Raw genomic sequence first — 15,912 nt, 5'->3', positions numbered from 1 at the left:
GGCGTGTCGCAATATTAATCAAGGAGTCAATTACTGCAGTAAGGAGGGACGATATCTTAGCAGGTTCCTCAAATGAGGCCGTATGGGTAGAACTTAAAAACTTTGCTAGGAGTGTACTATAGGCCCCCAAACAGTCAGGGGGAGATAGAGGAACAGATATGTAGGCAAATCTCAGAGAAGTGTAGAAATAATAGGGTAATAATAGTAGGGGATTTCAACTTCCCCAATATTAACTGGGATAGTCAGAGTGTGAAAGGCTTAGAGGGTGCGGAATTCTTAAAGTGAATCTAGGAGAGCTTTTTGAGCCAGCATGTAGAAAGTCCTACAAGAGAGGGGGTGGTACTGGACCTAATTCTAGGGAATATAGCTGGGCAAGTGGTAGGAGTGTCAGTAGGAGAGCATTTTGGTGACAGTGACCATAATTCGGTGAGATTTAAGGTAGCCATGGAAAAGGACAAAGATGGACCGGAAATAAAGGTTCTAAATTGGGGGAAGGCCGATTTTAATATGATAAGGCAGGATCTGGTCAAAGTGGACTGGGATTAGCTACTTGTAGGAAAATCCACATCAGAGCAGTGGGAGTCATTCAGAAAGGAAATAGAGAGAGTACAGCGCCAACACGTTCCCATAAAGGTCAAGGGTGGGACCAACAAGTCCAGTGAACCCTGCATGTCAAGGGATATACAAGAATGGATTAGGAAAAAAAGGGAGGCTTTTGGCAGATACAAAGGACTAAAAACAGTGGAAGCCCTAGAGGAGTATAGAAAGTGCAGGGGGGTACTTAAAAAAGAAATTAGGAGAGCGAAGAGGGGGCATGAAAAAACACTGGCGGGCAAAATAAAGGAAAATCCCAAGGTGTTTTATAAGTATATTAAGGGCAAGAGGATAACCAGGGAAAGAGTAAGGCCCATTAAGGACCAAAGTGGCAATCTATGTGTAGAGCCAGAAGATGTAGGTGAGGTTTTAAATGAATATTTTGCATTTGTGTTCACTATGGAGAAGGACGATATAGGCACAGAAATCAGACAGGGGGATTGTGATATACTTGAACAAATTAGCATTGAGAGGGAGGAGGTACTAGCAGTTTAACGGGCTTAAAAATGGATAAATCCCCAGGCCCAGACGAGATATATCCCAGGCTGCTGTGTGAGGCAAGGGAGGAGATTGCAGGGGCTCTGACACAAATTTTCAGAACCTCTCTGGCCACAGGGGAGGTGCCAGAGGACTGGAGGACAGCTAACGTAGTACCATTATTCAAGAAGGGTAGTAGGGATAAACCAGGGAATTACAGGTCAGTGAGCCTAACATCAGTGGTAGGGAAATTATTGGAAAAAATTCTGAGGGACAGAACTAGTCTCCACTTGGAGAGGCAAGGATTAATCAAGGATGGTCAGCATGGCTTTGTCAGGGGGAGATTATGTCTAACCAATTTGATTAAATTTTTCGAGGGGGTGACTAGGTGTGTGGATGAGGGTAGTGCAGTTGATGTAGTCTACATGGGCTTCAGTAAGGGTTTTGACAAAGTCTCGCATGGGAGGCTGGTCAAGAAGGTAAGAGCCCATGGGATCCAGGGCAATTTGGCACATTGGATCCAAAATTGGCTTAGTGGCAGGAGGCAGAGGGTAATGGTCAAAGGTTGTTTTTGTGACTAGAAGCCTGTGTCCAGTGGTGTACCGCAGGGATCGGTGCTGGGTCCCTTGCTGTTTGTAGTGTACATTAATGATTTAGATATGAATGTAGGAGGTATGATCAGTAAGTTCGCAGATGACACGAAAATTGGTGGAGTGGTAAATAGTGAGGAGGGAAGCCTCAGACTACAGGACGATATAGACGGGTTGGTCAGATGGGCAGAACAGTGGCAAATGGAATTTAACCCTGAAAAGTGTGAGGTGATGCATTTTGGGAGAACTAACAAGGCAAGGGAATACACAATGAATGGAAAGACCCTAGAGGATCAGAGGGACCTTGGTGTGCATGTACATAGATCCCTGAGGGCAGCAGGACCGGTAGATAAGGTGGTTAAGAAGGCATATGGGATACTTATATTCTATGCCTCGGCTAATGAAGGCAAGAGGTTATGATGGAGCTGTACAAAATGCTAAGTTAGGCCACAGCTGGAATACTGTGTGCAGTTCTGGTCGCCACACTATAGGAAGATGTGATTGCATTGGAGAGGGTGCAGAGGAGATTCACCAGGATGTTACCTGGGCTGGAGCACTTCAGCCATGAAGAGAGACTGGACAGGCTGGGGTTGTTTTCCTTAGAGCAGAGAAGGCTGAGGGGGGACCTGATTGAGGTGTACAAAATTATGAGAGGCATAGATAGGGTAGATAGAAAGGAACTTTTCCCCTTAGTAGAGTGGTCAATAACCAGGGGGCATAGTTTCAAGGTAAGGGGCAGGAGGTTTAGACGGGATTTGAGGAAAAACTTTTTCACCCAGAGGGTGGTTGGAATCTGGAACTCACTGCCTGAAAGGGTGGTAGAGGCAGGAACCCTCACAACATTCAAGAAGCATTTAGATGAGCACTTGAAACGCCATAGCATACAAGGCTATGGACCAAGTGCTGGAAAATGGGATTAGAATAGACAGGTCTTGATGGCCGGCGCGGACACGATGGGCCGAAGGGCCTCTTTCTGTGCTGTATAACTCTATGACTCTCTATGACTCTAAACTGAGGAACCAATGTCCTTAGGACAGACCACCTTTAAGTTTGAAAAGAGTAGGAGAACAGATAAGAAGTAATGTTTAAAGGGTGCTGAACTTGGGATTGGAAAGCTGATAGATTGTTGAGGAAAGAAAAACTGAGGGAAGTAAGTGAGACAGCTTTTGGTCTTTGGAAAAATGGGTCAGTGTAGGAGACTGTGTGACAAGTCTTGGATTTATGGAGTAAGGATGCAGTGTGGAGGAGGAGCGTGTAGGATGGCATATTTGGAGCAGGGTAGTAGCAGTTGGGAAAAGCACAGTGAGATTTAGATACAGGTTGAGCGTCCAAAATCTGGAGTTCCGGAATCCGGACTCCGGGACAATTGGTGGAAGGGTCGTCTGGAATCCGTAAAATGTTCCGGAATCCGGAACTCTGGATTTTGGACGCTCAACCTGCACTTCAAAAAGCCATTAACTTTTGTTGTCTTTTTTTGAAAAATCCTATGAAAAATGCGAGTGATGCAATAAAACTTTAGTGTTGTGTTTTATCCTCCTTAATCTTGCACAGCTCCACTAAGTGTCTCCGCCAGGCTGCGGCCACGGCACCACGCCGCCCTGGTGGCCTAGTGTGGGCCATCGGATGGTCTGCAGAGCTCGCAGCGTCCCTCCCCTTTAACAGAAGGGGAGGGGCGGAGAAACGCGTCAGCGCTACGCGGAGCGGCCCAGGCATTTCCGGACTCGGAACGTGTTTCTGATGTCCAAAGTCCCGAAACGCTCGAGCCCAGGTTGTGATATTTCCGGACTTCAGGCATCAGAAACACGTTCCAAAGTCCGGAAAAACTCGAAAACCAGCTCGGCCTTGGTCCCAAGGTTGCCGGATTCAGGACGCTCAACCTGTAGCATATTTGGAGCACATGAGGAACATTCGGATGAGCAATGACCATAGTAGTATTGGTAAAGAAAGGTGAGACAAGAAAGATTGAGACAGATAGCAATAGTGAAACAGAAAGCGAAAGAGTGCAAGAGAGAGGGCTGGAGAAAATTAAAGCCAATTGTAGTTTTCCATTCCTGCTCTGTTTTAGATCAACTGATACAGCACAAGCCAAGAGTCGTACATGGGACATTATTGGTGTGAATGGTTCAGAACTACATCACACAGTGCGTTTACAAGCTGGGGTATGAGGGGAGCTATTGTCCAAACAGTTAGAACCTGGAAATCTATAATGCAGTTGTAAATTGCTTCCTTTATCTGCATATACATCAGACTGTTCAGCACCTTGAATCCAAAAAAAACAAACTCAGTGACAAAACTGGCCAACATTGCCCATTTACATAGAGAAACCATATGGTAAGTTGCAACTCAGAAACAATCAGGGTTCTTAGAACACCCGTAACAATAATTATCTAGATTGATATGCCAAGTTCCTTTCTATTCCCACCTGATGGTCCAGGGTATGCCATCAGACCTGGTTCACCTTTAAGACCTTTAAACCCATCAAAGCCGATTTGACCTGGTCTGCCAAGAATCCCTGGAGAACCTATTGGCCCTAAGGAAGGGAAAGAGAATGGGTGAATTACGACAGGCACACAATGTAAACCTGAAGAGCAGCAATAACAGAAGTTATGAACTGGTAAATAGGTAAATGTTATATTGATTTGTTTTTCTTGTGTATAATACATTGAGAATAGTGGACAGATGACCAAGAGTTTGAGATGGATCTCAAAACTTTATCCCAGTACGTTGTCCATTTTCTTGCTTTTGAATATGTCAACCACTGTGCCATTCATTATGCTAGAGCTGTCCATCCCTCCAGTTAACAACTCTTAAATAACTAGTTCAAGAATTTCATAGCCACTTGTTCTGAAGTACAATAGTGCTGCTGAACTTATTTAAAGCTGAACACCTGGAGGCCCTGGCATTCCTTTCGGACCTTCTGGACCCGGGCTTGATGGACACACAGAATCACCTGCAGGAGAAGAAAAACATGTTTATGAATAATGAATTTAATATATAATCGCTTTGCTGTAGTAATTAGTCACAGCTTACAAATGTTGGTTCAAATAACATTAAAAAGTACGTCATAATACAATCCGAAGTTGATAATCCCGTCCAATTCAGACTATGCTTAATCAGGATTCTGTAGGTAAGAGTTCTATATGGATTAAGAACTTTACACATGAAAAGAAATGTGAAAGTATTTGATCTTTCCAAGGAGTTAAAATAACCCGGGTCTGAAATCTGGGCCTGCGGTGCGCTTTGCACTCGCTCTGCAACCCGCTCGCCAGGAAGTGTTTCTAGGGCTCCTTGATGCCATATTCAGTGGACTACTGCTTTCACGTCCAGGGCAGTTGCTCTCACTTCTCTGGCATTCAGCTGTTTCATCCGTGACTGGTCCTGGCATGTGGTGATGGTGCTCCCACAATGAGGTCAGGTAGGTAATTCCAGGATGTTGACCCATCAATGGTCAAGGAATGACGGATTTAAGTCCACATCAGGGTGGTGTGTGACCTGGAGGGGAGCCTGGCGGTGATAATGTCCTCACGTTGATGCTCTTGTTGGAGATGGGCCAATATGATTATGATCATGCACTTGAGTAATAATCCATATTTGCACATCATCTAAAATTCAAAGGTAAAGTATCAGGTTCTATCAAAGTGTGGTAACCCAGTCAACTAAATCAAGATCAGGCCAAAGAATATTTCTGTCTAACTGAATAAGTTTGATCCCACACCTAAAAGTTGTGGTCTGCAGCGTAGCGCCGGAGTACGCCACGGAACTGTGAAAAGAATATGCACCTGCCTGATGGGGGTCCTCCTCCGTGAACTTGATCTCTGACGCTGCATAATGGAGGGCAGCGTAATGGCCCACGGATCCCAGGGCCGCAGCCTGTGCAGAAGCGTACCTGGGATCACATGGGCCTGGTCCTCCAATCAGGAAACAGATTTAGATTTTACATCATTTACGAAGGGAATCCCATAACCAGGTTTAATTACCATTACTTTACAGGATTGGAATTTAATTCCTTATTGGTTTCATTCCACCAACTTCACTGCATCTTAGTTCTGTTAGTAAAAATTTAATTTTGCTGATAATAATTATCAACATCATTAAAACTCCAACCTTTGCAGAAACAAGAAACACTCATTTGATACAATTAAACAATCCAATTTCCGAGATGAAAATGGTTAAAATATGCCTGACGTATCCCCTTACACTGATGCAAACAGGCCCTGTGCCTGTTTGCATCAACCGTAAAATTTCCGTATGCAATTGCTGGGCAGCTGGTAGGCATATAGCCCAACTCTGCACCAGCAATTGTTTTTTCTTTGGCTGTGCGAATGAACTGTCAACCCATACGCTGACAGATTGCAAGTTCGGGATTTAGCACATGTGCAAGTGCATGCGGAAATCTCGAACTTGTTGTCCATTTCAAAGGCGGTATAATGGCGTACTCTCAGAGTACGTCATCATACCCACTGCAAATTCAGGCCCAATGTATTTATAAACAGTGGGCTAGAAATTTGTTATAGCCAAGGAATGGGCGTTGTCAGGCGCAAATGCTTCAGACTGCACGAAAAATTCATGCTCACTGCTCAATAAACTGATTGGAGTCCTACATCAAGTCTTAAAACCCAAGCTCATTGGCATTAGATTTAAAGGGTAGACCAATATCGGGTGCAGTCTAATCACAACTCATCATTGCCACAGACTTTTTTCACTACTTAAAGGGGAGGTTAACTGATGCTACAGCACCTCATTCTCAGCATTGCTGGCTATGCAGCTGCCTCAGCAAGCAGAAGCCGAACAAGGAGAAGAAGCCGGAGGACTGAACCAGGTGTGCTCATGGCAGGTCCACGCCCCAGGGAGAGAGCCTGCAGATTCTCCGGTGAAGCATTGGAGGCATTGGTTTTCACTGAGGAGAGACAGACTACCCAACAAGTGGCAGGAGGCCTTCGTCAGAAGTCTTCTGCACCACGTGGAGGGAGGTAACACAGCACGTCTCAGGCAGCACTGTGGTCCCCCGGACCCACACACAGTGCAGGAAGAAATCTAATGACCTCACTTGGGTGGTCAGGGTGAGTGAATGCTTCAACAAATGCTACATACCACCAACTTTACCACAATCTTCACACACTGCCCAAAGCACCACACCCACAGCACTCACCTACTAACAATCTCTGCCTACCAATACTCATACCCACATCTCACAACTTGCACACACATCTCACGACTTGCACACAATCACAGCTATTCAACAATGGCAGGCACATCACCCAAACACATTGCCCCACACTCACTCACACAATTTCCTTTCTCTTGCAGGCCAAGGTGGCGCACAACAGGAGGGAGCAGGAGCACACAGGCAGGGGACAAGCCGACACCCAACCACTGTCTGCACTGGAGAATGGAGTGCTGCAGATTATTGGGTGCCAGGTGGTGGGTGTCGTGGCCACCGGCGACGTTGACCCCCTTGGGGACAACAACGGTATGTTCATCCCTACTCCTCCTTCTCACATCCCACTTCCCCCTCATCCTACAAGCGTATCGCATTTGCAGCTAATCATGCTGTATGCATACATTTCTCCCTTCCTGCCCCCCTCCCCTGAGCTTAACCCGACTCTTGTGCCTTTATGCCAGAGCCTTCAACAGGTATGTGGCGTGGGCTTCCTGCCAGTCTGTGGGAAGAGGAGAGCCCGCCTCCTCTCCACGGCCACCACCAGTGCCTCATGAGCCGCATCTGAGAAGCTTTGGGTTCTCTCCCTGTGCTGAGGCTCAGCCATCTGCTTCCATTGCCGTCTGCTTGCAGGTGGAGTTCGAACTGGATTGACAATGAGGTGCTGTAGCATCAATGCACCTCCCCTTTAAGTACTGAATAAAGCCTGTGCCAAACATGACTGGGAATTAGACTGGACCTGATATTGGCCCACCTGTTGAGCGGTAAGCCAATGAGCAGCGGTTTTAGCGCTGAGATCAAGATTATAATCATGTTAATGCGGACTGAGCACGAATTTTGCGTGCTACCTAGACCATTTTGTCCTGGTGCAGCTTAGCATCGTTGGGCTTTAACATTGCATGTTTTGTGGCCATATTCAATTTCTAGGCCATTAACTTCATTTCACCCACAGAGATACAGAACAGGAGTTCATCCTTCCAATGAGGAGGGGTAATGGATTTATAGTCCTGCAGTTTCACAAACCTATACTACATTGCAGTACGATTACAATTTTGTATTACAATAAAATGAGAGTTACTGGCCCGCACTGCATTACAGTAAGGGTTACAGCCCTGTGTTACATTATCTTCCTTTTAAAAATTTATCTTTGTATGACTTTTATAGTGTAATAGTTGAAAATGTTTGTTGAATTCTACGTTGGATATTTTCAGGCTGCATTACCTTTTTGGCCTCTTTGGCCTATAGCACCCTTTGGTCCTGGAAAACCCTCACCTCCCACAGGACCATTTTGGCCTTTTGGACCGGGATAACCCACCCCTGAGGGTCCAGGTGGTCCTGGGAAAGCTGTAGGTCCTGGAGGACCAGGTAAGCCTTTGTCCCCTGGAAATCCATTCTTTGCTTCACCCTGTAAGAGAGTTAAATATGATCAAAGACAATGAGATACTTCAAGCTTCAGAAGCCAGGTTAAAAAAAAGAAAATGCAGTGGGGGTGATTTTAACCCTACCTGCCTGGCAGAAATTGGGCAGGTGGGCAGTTAAAATCTCCCGGGTTACTTAGCCGTCCTAGAACCTTCAGGATCTGACAGGTTCTGATTTTCAGCTGCTCTCCTGAGAAGGCGGCAAGGATACCCGTCCAAAGCTCCCGGGGTCCTTTGTAACATACGCATGTCTGATCCCGATGGTGTCATTGGGATACGACTGCAATGTTTACTCGGCAGCTTGAGCAGGCAACGGCAATGAGTTTCCCACCAGGCCAACCCAGCAAGGAAGGGGATTGAAGCCATAACAGGCCCAAAAGGAACATTTTACTTTTGTGGGGCTAGGAGGAGCAGGAGTTTCCAGGTCCTCATTTTGAACGTGTCCCCTGATGGTCGCATGATTCAATTTTGAACAAATCCCTTCATAGTCTTGAAAATGTCAATTAGATCACCTCAACGTTTCCTATCTTTCATCTTCTCAGCTTGCCTCTTAACTTTAAACCCCCAGTGCCCAGAATCCTCTTGGTTGTTCATCTCTGCACCTTCTGCAGAGTAATAATGCTTTCCTTATGATTAGGTGACCAGAACTGCAGACAGTGCTCCAAATGGCCTCTGACCCCTAATTTCCTCCCCTGCTGTGGCACAAAAATGCCATAATCTGGACAAGTGGGGGTAGTTTTTGGGCCAGGGCCCAGTTACACCAGATCCCCGCTCCTTTTTCCACCCATCCAATTTTCTGCTACATTTGGAGATAGTTGTATAATGCACCCACCCATATATGGTTGGGTGTAGTATGATGACATGCAAATGAGAGAAGTATGCCACACGATTTGTTTCCTGTGATTTGTGTGCGAGGAACATGGGAACAAGGAATGATGGTGCATCCCTGGCATCCAGCCGTCACCAGTGAGAGGATTTAACATTTAAAGGACCAATTTCAGTAATGCAATTGATTGCGCTGCTGAAACGGACCTAATGGAAACTGGCAATTAAAAAAAAGTCAACAATGTTCCTTGGGGCCAGTAGGATACACTTATACTGAAGCAATGCATTATCATGACTTTCTACCATTCTGTGCCCCCCCACCCTGAAGGGGTAGAATTTACTCAGGGGTTCTCCCGATCTCCCGCCATAACTGCGGCAGAAGACCCAGAGAAATGGTGCAAATGGAGATCAGGAGAACCCTGTGGAAGGTGCCCCAGGGCATCTCACCATCAAGGAGGCTGGGGTGTGTACCAGAGGTTGCATTCACTACAATAATGATGAAAATGTAGGTCAGGTAGTAGAACAGTGTCAACCACAAACTAGTTCACATTTTACAAGATCAATACTCACTGGTTCTCCACGCTGGCCGATAGGACCTGGATTTCCATGTTGACCAGGTTCACCTAGTCTTCCCCTAGCACCTGCAGGCCCTGGATCACCTGGGATTCCTTTCTCTCCTGTTGGAAGGAAAATACAAAAATATTTCAATGTCTATTGTCTCAATCATCTATGGAACAGTAACTGCGCTTTAAAAGTAATTCATTGTACTGTATGTGAAGCGCTTTGCTACATTTCTGTGAGACGTGAGAAGGCGCTCTATAAATGCAAGTTGTTTCTTTTCTTTCAAGGCAGCTTCTCATCTTATTGGAAAGTTCTTTATGACAAGAGCAGATTTTGCAGAACACATGATCCACAGCCTCTCGCACACAGTTGGCGCTTGTAACTCAGCTCGCTACCCAAATTGTGTGCATTCTCTCTATAGTTATTGCTGCCCTACATATGTTACAAAGTAATTGTCTGCACCGCTAATTATATATTTCAGAAAGTGAAACTCTTCCATTATACAGTTAAGATACTCAGCCAGCTACTCTTTCATTCTACATCCGGGCTAAATTCAAGAGGTTCTTGTATCAGATTCACAACACACACTTCTGATTCCACAGAACATTTGTGAAATCTTCTCACCACCCTTCAAATCAAATTGTAAATCCAGAATTTGTACACTTGTACACCAAGTTCCTTGCCAGGGGAACACTCAACCGTTGCCCAAGTATGACTAAAACCCACCTTTTGATAAATATGTAAAAATAAAATATTAAACCTCCCCCCTTTTGTAAACATCCAGCAATTATTTGGAAGGTAAGCAGTCAAACGTTTAATCTTAGCTCAAAATCTTTAAACTGTATGAATTATTCAAAATTATACCAATTAGTTCACTCCCAATAAATTACATCCTATAAACTGAGGCTAACAACAACAACAACTTGTATTTATATAGTGCCTTTAACGTAGTAAAATGTCCCAAGGCGCTTCACAGGAGCGATTGTCAAACAAAATTTGACACCGAGCCAGATATCAGGGCAGCTTGGTCAAAGAGGTAGGTTTTAAGGAGTGTCTTAAAAGGAGGAAAGAGAGGTAGAGAGACGGAGAGTTTTAGGGAATTGGCAGGTGAAGGCACAGCCACCAATGGTGGAGCGATTAAAATCAGGAATGCACAAGAGGCCAGAATTGGAAGAGCGCAGAGAGCTCGGAGGGTTGCAGGGCTGAAGGAGGGTGCAGAGATAGGGAAGGGCGAGGCCATGGAGGGATTTGAAAACAAGGATGAGAATTTTAAAATTGAGGCGCTGCTTAACCGAGAGGCAATATAGGTCAGCGAGCACAGGAGAGATGGGTGAATGGGACTTGGTACGAGTTAGGACACGGGCAGCAGAGTTTTGGAGAATAAAGCCATTTAATATCAGGTATGACATGGATTAGGTACAGATTAAAGCTCACCCTATGTTGTCTCAATAATGTACATTAACCTCAGCTTTAGGAGAGCACTTTCACAGCAATTGTACTTCCATCCTCTAATGCAATGGACACTGCAAATATTCATTACAATGCAGATTGCAACATCTGTAGCAATATATTTATTTAAGATGTCTCAATGAGAGACTTCTGGAATAACAACAGAAAATTCTGGAAATACTCAGCAGGCCAGGCAGCATCCGTGGAGAGAGAAACAGAGTTAACGTTTCAGGTCTGGGACCCTTCATCAGAACTGGAAAAAGCTGGAGATGTAACAGATATCAAGCAGGTGCAGAGACAGGGCGAGGGGGAGGTTAGGAGGAGAGGAAGGAATTGAAAGATCATCCTGTGCTATGTAAGAGGCAGGAAAGATAAAATGTTGCAAATGGGAATGGCAAAATCATACAGCATGAAAAATGGAGGCAGGGATTATTGTCTGAAATTACTGAACTTGATATTGAGTCCGGAAGGCTGTAAAGTGCCTAATCGAAAGATGAGGTGCTGTTCCTCGAGCTTACATTGAGCTTCATTGGAACAATGTAATAGGCCGAGGACGGAGAGATCAGAGTGGGAGTGAAGTGGTGAATTAAAGTGACAGGCGACCGGAAGCTCAGGGTCACCCTTACGGACTGAACGGAGGTGTTCCGTAAAGCGGTCGCCCAATCTGCGTTTGGTCTCCCCAATGTAGAGGAGACCACATCGTGAGCAGCGAATACAGTATGTTAAATTGCAAGAAGTACAAGTAAATCGCTGTTTCACCTGGAAGGGGTGTTTGGGGCCCTGGACAGTGGGAAGGGAGGAGGTAAAAGGGCAGGTGTTGCATCTCCTGCACTTGCACGGGAAGGTGCCGGGCGAAGGAGAAGGGCTGTTAGGGGTGATTGAGGAGTGGACCAGGGTGTCGCGGAGAGAGCGGTCCCTTCGGAATGCTGAAAGGGGAGGTGAGGGGAAGATGTGTTTGGTGGTGGGATCATGTTGGAGGTGGCGGAGATGGCGGAGGATGATCCGTTGAATGTGGAGGCTGGTGGGGTGAAAGGTGAGGACAAGGGGAACACTATCGTGGTTCTGGGAGGGAGGGGAAGGGGTGAGAGCAGAAGTGCCGCAAATGGAACGGACACGGTCAAGGGCCATGTCAACCACAGTAGAGGGGAATCCTTGGTTGAGGAAAAAGGAAGCACTGGTATGGAAGGTGGCATCGTCAGAACAGACGCGGCGGAGACGGAGAAACTGGGAGAATGGAATAGAGTCCTTACAAGAAGCAGGGTGGGAGGAAGTGTAGTCCAAGTAGCTGTGTGAGCCAGTGGGCTTGTAGTGGATGTTTGTCGAAAGCCGATCGCCAGAAATGGAGACGGAGAAGTCAAGAAAGGGAAGGGAAGAGTCGGAGATGGACCATGTAAAGGTGAGGGAAGGGTGGAAATGGGAAGTAAAGTGAATGAACTTATCTAGTTCAGGGCGAGAGCAGGAAACGGCACCGGTACAGTCATCGATGTACCGGAAAAAGAGGTGAGGGAGGGGACCTGAGTAGGACTGGAACAAATAATGTTCCACATATCCCATGAACAGGCAGGCATAGCTAGGGCCCATAGCAACACCTTTAAGTTGGAGGAAGTGAGTGGAGTTAAAGGAGAAGTTGTTCAATGTGAGAACAAGTTCAGCCAGGCGGAGGAGGGTGGTGGTGGATGGGGACTGGTTGGGCCTCTGTTCAAGGAAGAAGCGGAGCGCCCTCAGGCTGTCCTGGTGGTGGATGGAGGTGTAGAGGGATTGTATGCCCATGGTGAAAAGGAGACGGTTGGAGCCAGGAAACTGGAAACTGTTAAAGTGGCGGAGGGCGTCGGAAGAGTTGCGAATGTAGGTGGGAAGAGACCGGACAAGGGGAGAAAAAATAGAGTCGAAATAGGAAGAGATAAGTTCCATGGGGCAAGAACAGGCTGAAACGATGGGTCTACCAGGACAGTCCTGTTTGTGGATCTTGGGAAGGAGGTAGAAGCGGGCTGTGGGGGGACTATGAGGTTGCCGGCATGGAGGGAAGATCTCTAGAGGACATGAGGTCAGTGACAGTCTTACACCTCCATCCCCCACCAGGACGGCCTTCGGGCGCTCCGTTTCTTCCTTGAACAGAGGCCCAACCAGTCCCCATCCACCACCACCCTCCTCCGCCTGGCTGAACTTGTTCTCACATTGAACAACTTCTCCTCTGACTCCACTCACTTCCTCCAACTTAAAGGTGTTGCTATGGGCCCTAGCTATGCCTGCCTGTTCATGGGATATGTGGAACATTATTTGTTCCAGTCCTACTCAGGTCCCCTCCCTCACCTCTTTTTCCGGTACATCGATGCCTGTATCGGTGCCGTTTCCTGCTCTCGCCCTGAACTAGATAAGTTCATTCACTTTTCTTCCCATTTCCACCCTTCCCTCACCTTCACTTGGTCCATCTCCGACTCTTCCCTTCCTTGACTTCTCCATCTCCATTTCTGGCGATCGGCTTTCGACAAACATTCACTACAAGCCCACTGACTCCCACAGCTACCTGGACTACACTTCCTCCCACCCCGCTTCCTGTAAGGACTCTATTCCATTCTTCTAGTTTCTCCATCTCCGCCGCGTCTGTTCTGACGATGCCACGTTCCATACAAGTGCTTCTGACATGTCTTCCTTTTTCCTCAACCGAGGATTCCCCTCTACCGTGGTTGACATGGTCCTTGACCGTGTCCGTTCTATTTCCCGCACTTCTGCTCTCACCCCTTCCCCTTCCTCCCAGAACCACAATAGGGTTCCCCTTGTCCCCACCTTTCACCCCACCAGCCTCCACATTCAACGGATCATCCTCCGCCATTTCCGTCACCTCCAACGTGATCCCACCACCAAACACATTTTCCCCTCACCTCCTCTTTCAGCATTCCGAAGGGACCGCTCCCTCCGCAACACCCTGGTCCACTCCTCAATCGCCCCTAACAGCTCTTCTCCTTCGCCTGGCACCTTCCCGTGCAAGTGCAGGAGATGCAACACATGCCCTTTTACCTCCTCCCTTCCCACTGTCCAGGGCCCCAAACATCCCTTCCAGGTGAAACAGCGATTTACTTGTACTTCTTGTAATTTTATATACTGAATTCGCTGCTCACGATGTGGTCTCCTCTACATTGGGGAGATCAAACACAGATTGGGCGACCGCTTTGCGGAACACCTCCAGTCAGTCCGTAAGGGTGACCCTGAGCTTCCGGTCGCTTGTCACCTTAATTCACCGCTTCACTTCCATTCTGATCTCTCTGTCCTCGGCCTAATACATTGTTCCAATGAAGCTCAATGTAAGCTCGAGGAACAGCACCTCATCTTTCGATTAGGCACTTTACAGCCTTCCGGACTTAACATGGAGTTCAATCATTTCAGACAATAATCCCTGCCCCCATTTTTCATGCTGTATGATTTTTGCCATTCCCATTTGCAACATTTTATCTTTCCTGCCTCTTACATAAGCACAGGATGTTCTTTCAATTCCTTCCTCCCCTCCTAACCCCACCCCCCTCTCCCCCGTCTCTGCACCTGCTTAATATCTGTTACATCTCCAGCCTTTTCCAGTTCTGATGAAGGGTCCCAGACCTGAAACGTTAACTCTGTTTCTCTCTCCACGGATGCTGCCTGGCCTGCTGAGTATTTCCAGCATTTTCGGCTGTTATTTCAGATTTCCAGCATCCACAATATTTTGCTATTGTAAGAGACTTCTGGACTCTGGTTCAAACACTTTCCTCTATTTACATTAGGGATTACCTTTATGAGCGTCCTGAGATGGCTCTCCTTTCTGGCCCTGTGCACCTGGAGAGCCTTGCCTTCCAGGAGATCCCTGTGGGGTTACATAATGACATTCAGATTGAGAACTAGCATAACCTTGTTTCGTTTTGGGGCAATTTATTTATTTTATTCTCTAATTAAGGAGTGTTTGTGCTGGGCAACGTAATAGCCATCAGCACCAACCCCTTTAATATCAGGTATAAGATGGATTAGATACAGATCAAAGCTAACTCTATATTGTCTCAACAATATACATTAACCTCAACTTTAGGAGAACACTTCCACAGCAATTATACTTTCATCCTCAAATGTAATGGACTCTAGGGGGAAGAAATTGGGTGGAGCCGCAAACGGGGCGCCAAGCTCGCCTGGGCGCCAGATTTTGCGCTGCGATCGGAGCAGCAGCGATCGCCGGAAATTCAGCTTGAGCGCCCCAAGAGGGACACGGGATGAGGCTCAAGGCGCTCCACATCCCTCTTAGGGCGCTGAAACTGAATTTCGCAGCGCAACGTGCCGCAGCGCCATACACTGCGGCACGGCGCGCTGCGGTACTGCAGGCCTTCCTCCCATTCTTAAGGGGGAGGGGCCTGCACCAGCACGATGAGCGATCGCGAGTGCCGGCAAAAGAGCCCGACTCTGAGGAGTAGTGCCGGGCACTCGGAAAACAGCCGACAATGCCGCGGGGGGAGAACAGGAGGCCGGGGACGGAGGTGCTGGCAGGCGGCCGCCGGAAAAAACGGCCGACCCGCACCTCCACCTTAATTTGCGCCACTGCCGCCACAGGTAGGCCCCGTGAACCGGGCGCGATTAGCGAACGGCGCTACAGAGGCGGTCGCTGCCAAATATCACGATCGGGGGCGGTAGCGGGGCGCTGCGCACACCGATGACGTCATCGGTGGCGGCGCAGCGCAACAGGCTAACGCCGCCATTAGCGCCCCAGCTAAATATCGCGGGAGGCGTGGCCAGTGGCGCTAAAGCCACTGAGTGCCCTCTTTAGGCGCTAGCTGGTGGCGCAACCCACCGAATTTCTAGGCCTAGGATTAATTCTAACAATTTATGC

At 47.3% G+C, this 15,912-nt stretch overlaps 1 protein-coding gene across 1 annotated transcript in view; it reads right to left on the bottom strand.

Annotated features, from left to right (window-relative positions):
* Nucleotides 1-15,912, bottom strand: part of LOC147115586 (uncharacterized) — a 217,811-nt gene that overhangs the window by 61,012 nt on the left and 140,887 nt on the right. The window contains exons 22-26 of the mRNA XM_085989605.1: nucleotides 14,832-14,904; nucleotides 9,633-9,739; nucleotides 8,041-8,224; nucleotides 4,549-4,611; nucleotides 4,084-4,191 (exon numbers count right to left, since the gene is read on the bottom strand). Of these exons, the coding sequence (XP_085845731.1) occupies nucleotides 4,084-4,191; nucleotides 4,549-4,611; nucleotides 8,041-8,224; nucleotides 9,633-9,739; nucleotides 14,832-14,904 (535 nt within the window). The remainder of the gene's footprint in view (nucleotides 1-4,083; nucleotides 4,192-4,548; nucleotides 4,612-8,040; nucleotides 8,225-9,632; nucleotides 9,740-14,831; nucleotides 14,905-15,912) is intronic.

This window comes from Somniosus microcephalus, chromosome 6, assembly GCF_052327205.1.
Source record: "Somniosus microcephalus isolate GS21.2 chromosome 6, FLI_Smic_1.0, whole genome shotgun sequence".
In the NCBI taxonomy this organism is placed as follows: Eukaryota; Metazoa; Chordata; class Chondrichthyes; order Squaliformes; family Somniosidae; genus Somniosus; species Somniosus microcephalus.
The sequence above is the reverse complement of the archived record's forward strand: the minus strand, read 5'-3'. Positions and strand labels throughout refer to the sequence as shown.